The following is a 7,550-nucleotide window of genomic DNA, read 5'->3' on the forward strand; positions in this document are numbered from 1 at the left end:
GGTTTTGTGTTGGACACCTGTTTAGCCTATTTCTGATATGCTTTGGTTGACTTCAACTCTGTTAGGCTTTTTACAAGAAAGCTAAAGCCAAGTAAAATGGTTAAAAGTATCTCTCACTTTAAATATTATGGACATGAATCCTCAAACATACATATATGTTCTTGAAAGATGACAAACAAGTAGCATAATTATGTTCTTGAAACATTTATAGTACTTATACAGCAAGAGCAGATAGTATAAAGATATTCAAACAAGCTCATATTCAATATTTCTAACTTTCAGATTTCTATAAAAGTTCATATTCAAAATTTTAACAGTATTTCTAACTTTCAAATTTCTGTAAAAGATCATAAAATTTTATAATAAACATATAAAACTATTCAAACAAGCTCATATTCAAAATTTTAATAATATAAAGAAACAAATACACATAATAACATGATGAAAAAAGACTAAACTACCCCTAATAACATGTTGAAAAAGTAATATGAACAACATGCAATCCAGAGCTACAATAAATACAAATATAATTTTTTTTGTCCCTGCTTCAGTTTTGTCCCTGTACAGTTTTGGTCCCTGCATCAGTTTTGGCCACTGTACATTTTTTGTCCCTGCACAACAAATACAAATATAAAATTTTGTAAAGGATTAGCCCTTGAACATGTATTTGACATCTGATTGGCCCCTGAACAGTTTTTTTTGTCAATATTGGCTCCTGTATAGTTTTTTGTCCCTGTACAGTTTTGCTTTTGTAGAGTTTTTGTCCCTAAACATGCGTAATCATTATTGCTTTAAATGGTAAATAATTATGTAGGTTGGAAACAAATGTTAATGGATAAATCATGGATTTCCTCTAGTAGATTATCAAATGCATATGATGAAGGTGTGAATGCTTTTCTAGAGTTTTTACAAACTAATAATCCAAAGTTAGATGTTATTCCATGCCCTTATGTAAATTACATCAATTTATGTCACCACTCAATTGACAATGTCCGTTATTATTTGTTTGTTCATGGCTTCGATGAGAATTATAAGATTTGGTGTTTCCATGGAGAAAAACAACCCAAGAGTGATTCTAGATGTCCTAACAATTCCATTCCTCATGATGCTATTTATACAAAGGATATGCTACATGATGCCTTCAAATATGTAAACGAAGAACCTGATTCGTTGAAATCACTTCTTGAAGAATGTGATAAGCCACTTTATGTAGGGTCAAAGTTTAATGCCGTTAGTGGATTATTGAAATTCCAAAATTTGAAGGGTCAGTTTGGATGGTCTGATGCTAGTTTTGATGCTTTGTTGTCTGTCCTAAAAGATATCTTACCATCAAACAATACCATCCCTAGCTCGATATATGAGTCCAAGAAGTTGCTAAAAGGAGTAGGTCTACAATATGAGAAGATTCATGCATGTGAAAATGATTTTGTTCTATTCTGGAAAGAACATAAAGATGCTTCTCAATGTCCAACTTGTGGCACTTCTCGTTGGAAGAAGAATACCAAAAACGTACCTTCAAAAGTTTTGTGGTATTTTCCTATCATCCCTAGATTTAGAAGAATGTTTTCAATACCACAAATTGCACATGACTTAATTTGGCATGCACAAGGTCTGGTCAATAATGGGAAGCTTACTCATCCTTGCGATACCCCTTCTTGGAAGCTTGTTGATAACACGTGGAAAGAATTCGGACAAGAAAAACAAAATCTTAGATTAGCCTTGTCTGCTGATGATATCAATCCTCACAAGTCATTAAGTTCCAAGCATAGTTTTTGGCCGGTTATCCTAATAACATATAATCTACCCCCTTATTTGTGTATGTCGATAAAATTCATGATGTTGACTCTATTGATATCTAGGCCAAACCAACCTGGTAAAAATATTGATGTCTACTTGGTACCATTGATAGAAGATCTGAAACTCTTGTGGGAAACTGGTGTTAAGAATTTTGATTCTTATAAGAAAGAATACTTCAATCTAAGAGCAATATAACTTTGGACTATAAGTGATTTTCCCACATATGGTAATCTTTCGGGATGTGTTGCCAAAGTTTATTATGCTTGTCCAATATGTTCAAAGAATACTTGTTCACAATGGTTGCCAAAGTCTAAAAAAGTATGCTTCCTTGGGCATAGAAGATTCCTACCACTTGAACATCCTTTTCGTAAAAGAAAAAAACATTTCAACAATCAACATGAGCACGTTTTTATGCCACAACCATCATCAGGTGAAGATATTTATGACTATCTAGCGGGATTTGAGACTACATGGGGTAAGAAGATAAAGGCAAAGAAGGTTCCAAAGAAGATAAAGTTAAAGAGGATAAAGTCAAAGAAGGGAGCGTCAAAGAAGGAAATGCCAAAGAAGGAAAATTCAAAGAAGAAAAAAGAAAGTATCGACGAGAGATCTAAATTTTGGCATAAAAAGTCGATTTTTTTTAACTTGAATATTGGAACAAGTTGCCTGTTCGCTTTCAGTTAGATCTCATGCACATAGAAAAAAAATGTGACCGAGAGTTTTTATGGGACAGTTTTGAATTTGCCTCACAAGACGAAGGATGGATTAAAAGCACGACAAGATCTTGAAACATTGGGCATTAAGACTGAATTACGACCTCAACCAAAAGGGGATCAACATTGGCTTCCGCCTGCCAAGTACACATTGAATTCCGTAGAGAAACATCTATTTTATGATACCTTGTCTAACATAAAAGTTCCTTATGGGTATTGCTCTAATTTCAAGAATCTCGTGTTAGATGATGTTTCAAAGGTGAATGGTTTGAAGTCTAATGATTGTCATGTACTAATGCAACAACTTATCCCTTTTGCAATCAAAGGGGTGTTAGATGTGAAGGCGCAAAGAACAATCCTAAGCCTGTGTCATTTTTTCAATGAGTTGTGTATTAAAGTTGTTGATGTTAGTAAGCTAGGCAAGTTGCAAAGTGACATCGTATTAACATTATGTTTGTTAGAGAAGTACTTTCCTCCTTCATTTTTCGAGGTCATGACTCACTTGATGGTGCATTTAGTTAGAGAGGTGAGGTTGTGTGGCCCAGTTCATTTTAGGTGGATGTATCCATTTCCGAGATACATGAAAACACTTAAAGGGTATGTAAGAAATCATCATCGACCCGAGGGTTGCATTGCAAAGTGTTATGTGGCCGAGGAGGCCTTAGAATTTTGTTCAGACTACTTAAAAAACACGAAATCAATTGGCATTCCATGAAATAATCCGCAGCGGCAAGCCTTTATCAAAGGCTACAATCGATGTTGTAGATGCTCAGTTACTTGATCAAGCTCATCTTTATGTATTACGAAACACTGCTGTTGTGGAGCTGTATATAGAGTAAGAATTACATGAAACTGTATACTCTTGTACCATTATCTATCATATAAAACATTCTTCTAACTTGTAATACACTTCAGGCAACATATGTTGGAATTGAAGGATCTGAACCCCCATCACGCTCGCAAGAGTACATGGTTGCAGAGCCAACATAGTTGAACATTTATTAGTTGGTTTAAGAAAGAGGTTTGTTTTTAAAATAAGATTGTTAGAATTACAATATTTTTAATTATTTTGTTTTAATTACATTAATTAGATATTTTTGTATTAGGTTGGAAAAAGTTTGGCTAACGGGGAAGATATTTGTGTTGATGTTCGTTGGTTGGCCAAAGGGCCTAATATTGTTGTTAGTAAATATAGCGGTTTTTCCATAAATGAGTATCATTTTCATACAACATCTCGAGATGAGTCTAGAACAACTCAATGCAGTGGAGTATCTTTAGCTGCACATACTACGTAGATTGCTAATGCAAAAGACTCCAATCCTGTGTATGGTGTTGTTACTTACTTCGGTCGTATAAAGGTGATATGGGATCTTGATTATTGCATGTTTACTATTTCTGTATTTTTAGCACCTGGTTCTTGGTACGTATTCTTTTATTTAATTCTTTGTGCATTTTGCATCTTGGCCTTGGATTCGACGAGTCAAAGGATCGACTCACCGAGTAGGAGCGGGAAGTGGCACGGGGTTTAAGTTGTGGACTTGCCGAGTCGGGTCCCGGACTCGGCGAGTAAGCCACTGTTTGGACAAAAACCCTAATCCAGGAGTGTGCACCCTATTTAAACACTCTAACTCGGCCTCCCTTGCCCCTAACACTTCCAGAAGAGCTGTAGAGCGAAACCCTAGCCCCCATATTGTTCTTGTGAGTGATTTTGGCTTTGTGAAGGAAGTTTGGAGCCTAGAAGAAGAAGGAGAAGGTTGAAGGGTGCAAGGAGGGGAAGTAGATCCGAAATCTACTCTGTGAAAGGCTTCCATTCAAGTAGAAAAGTTCCTACCTTGATCTCTAGTTCATTAGATCCCCTTTTGTACCTAAATTGTGGTTTTTAAGCCTTAAAACCTCAAACTCTATGTGTTTATTTTCTATGCTCTGAAAGGGCTTCAGATCTGGACCTTAGGGACATCTTGGAAGCATAAAGTTTATTTGGTTGAAGTGATTGAGGTCCCTATCAAGTGTTTGACCTCATAAAGAGCTTGGAATTGCCTTTTGGAGCTCATAGGGCCATGCATGCACGTAAAGTTTGCAACTTTACGTGATAAGCATGCCCTAGGAGCTTAGATCTATGGTTTGGAACCATTGCATGTCTCAGTTTTGGTCTGTATGGGAGGAGATTTGAATGGACTCGGCGAATGCCAAAGTGCACTCGGCGAGTTCTATGAAGATGGTCTTAGACTCGACGAGTTGGATGAACCACTCGGCGAGTCCTATGAAGATTTCCTGGAACTGGACGAGTTGTTCTTCTAACTCGGCGAGTCATATGAACAGTTATTGAGTTAAGAGGGGTTTAAGTGTAGAAGGTCCAACCCTTCGTCACTACTCGCAGAATTAGCAATTTATCAAGTAGCGATAGCCCCAGAAACCCAAATCCTCAAGATGGATGCTCTGGTGAGGATTTGGAAGTGAGTAGGGATCTGCTCGTGGGACTCGGTGAGTTGTTCCCGGACTCAGTGAGTCAGATGAGTTTCCTTGTGGCTTTCAAATGGGAGAAGAACTCGTCGAGTTGTCGGCCCAACTCAACGAGTAGAGTCGCGGATGGGGACGAGTAGAGAGTGAGGGACTCGACGAGTTGATGCCCCAACTCGGAGAGTCGGGTCAACTGGAAGTTGACTTTGACTTTGACTTGACTTGGTTGAGGGTAAAATGGTCATTTTACCCTAAGTATATAGATCTGTTTCTAACTGAGTGTTTGTGGGGTTTGTAGCCAGAGGATTTCCGGAGCAGCAGCGGACGGAGGTTTCCCGCACTGATTATCAGCAGCTACTTGTATGAGGTGAGTTACCTTCCAGTAGGGGTGGGTCTAAGGCCACAATGCCGGCCCACCAATGAGTAGTACTTAGAAGATAATTGTCTTTGTGATAATTTATCTTGGTCTGGTATGCGTTTGGTTATGAGTTATATCTGTATGATATGTTACATGATAGGGACAGTTTCCCTGATAGTGGTCCTTAGGACCAAGGGGTAGGTCAGTACCCGGAATATGCCTGACTGTTTGCTTATATCTTGCTATTGTATTCTAGTGGTAGGGGTGGAATAGTCCCCAGTTACCAGTTGAAAGATACCGATGACGCCTACCGGTTGAAAGATACCGATGACGATTACCGGTTGAAAGATAACGATGACAATTACCGGTTGAAAGATACCGATGGTATTGTATGGTATGTGGTATGATGGGGGAACTCACTAAGATTTGTGCTTACGGTTTCAGTTTTCGGTTTCAAGTACATCTTCGTCTAAGGGGAAGGAGCCGACGGCGTAACATGGCATCATACACACATTTAATTTTCCGCACGGTGTTTTCTGGGATTGTACTCTGATATGTTACTTGTTTATGTTGTGGGTTGAAACATGATACTTGACTTTATGAGATGATGTGTTGATTCAATACTTTCTAGTGAATGTTTTATGAACAATTTAATTAAAAATTAAAATTTTTGACCTAAATTTGGGGTCGTTACAAGTTGTTATCAGAGCCCTGGTTTGAGGGATTCGGACACGCCCTTGGGGGTGTCTGGACTCAAACTAAGGGGCTAAAGGATTTTTACAATAAAATGGTTTTCTAAAAATCTAAACGGAAGGATTTTAAGAAAGACAAGGTGTGTGATGCATGCGAACGGCTTGGCTCAAGTAAGTTTTCCCCAAGATACCCATACATGTTATGTTATATGGCTTTGATTCAGAATTGCTTGCTAGAATAGGACTAAGGATCTAGGAAGATGCCTTGTGTGACTGATACATGATTCTGATAATTGCATGCTAGTTAGGGCTAAGGATCTAGGAGGATGCCTTATATGCCTGTTGTATGAGATGTATGCTAGGACTGTTTAGTCAGCAGTAGGATGGCTTGTTTAGGTTATGCCTGATTTGGTTACTCGATGCACGAGTGTTGCTTGCTTTGTGCTATGGGGGTTCTGGCTATTTCCAAGTAACTAAGGAGCGAATATGTATCAGTACCTGCAAGTTAGTTAGGGGGAAATGGTAGGGGCTCCTGGTGCAGCTGATGGCAGTGGGTAGGTCGGAGAGTGCCCTAGGGAAGCCTAGGATGAGGTTAGCGGAAAGGGTATTGGTAAAGGTACTTGGTGAAGTCGAAGCAATCCTTGAGGAAAGCACGGGTAGATGTGGAAGGTAGTATGGGCCCATACTACTGAAAGCAGAGGACCCGCACTCGAATCAAGGAGGGCCTAGATGAAACTGGGAACCTTGGAGAGTGTGTTAGATTTCTCGAGTATATGTATGATCCTGACTTCTATGGGTGCATTTTCAGTATGGTGACCATACGACTTGGTGCAGGAGGTTTCGGATCAGGATCAGGATCAGGCTCGGGTTCGGGATCCGAGCAGGTTGATGACGGGCTACGCGAGTTCATCGCGTCTAAGATCACGAGAGGCATCATTGAGTCGACCCCTATCATCTTCGGGTCGATCAAGGAGGGGATTGTTGAGCTGATGGAGGATCGCCTCCGATCATTCAATAGTGACGTGGCATCTAGCTAGTCAGGATCTCGCACACTGTCCTTTAAGGACTTCAGGGGCAGTGGTGCACCGGATTTCCATGGGGCGAAGCACCCCATTGCTACCAGACGATGGATTGCGGACATTAAGTCTGTGCAGCTGACTAGCTTCTGCCTAGAGGGGTCGAAGGTGAGATATGCAGCAGGATGCTTGCGAGATAGGGCTAGAGATTGGTGGGAGTCTGTTGGTGACTCATTGGGAGCCTCGGCTGTTGAGGCTATGACTTGGTCGGATTTTGTGACCAGATTCAGGGCGGAGTTTGCGCCAGCTGTGGAGCTTCAGCAGCTGGCCAGGGAGTTTTTGGATATGAGGCAGACTACGAAGACTGTGGCAGAGATCACTGCCAAGTTCCAGGAGAGGGCATTGCTTGTGCCCCAGTATGCGGGTGATGAGGATATGAGGAGGACCTGCTACCATGACATGCTACGAGCTGACATTCAGGAGCATGTCGGTTTTTCAGCTTGCCCTACCTTAGATT

The 7,550-nt window shown here is 40.1% G+C and overlaps 1 protein-coding gene across 1 annotated transcript; it reads left to right on the forward strand.

Annotated features, from left to right (window-relative positions):
- The first annotated feature begins 795 nt into the window (after nt 1-795).
- On the forward strand, nt 796-1,992 carry LOC111907900 (uncharacterized). The gene has a single exon (XM_023903711.1). It carries the CDS (start codon nt 796-798, stop codon nt 1,990-1,992), a length of 1,197 nt encoding a protein of 398 aa, XP_023759479.1.
- Nucleotides 1,993-7,550: the final 5,558 nt, after the last annotated feature.

Source organism: Lactuca sativa, chromosome 4 (genome assembly GCF_002870075.4).
Source record: "Lactuca sativa cultivar Salinas chromosome 4, Lsat_Salinas_v11, whole genome shotgun sequence".
Taxonomy (NCBI): domain Eukaryota; kingdom Viridiplantae; phylum Streptophyta; class Magnoliopsida; order Asterales; family Asteraceae; genus Lactuca; species Lactuca sativa.

Coding starts and splice junctions, on each gene's coding strand:
- LOC111907900 (XM_023903711.1), top strand. CDS start 796: ATGGTAAATAATTATGTAGGTTGGAAACAAATGTTAATGGATAAATCA.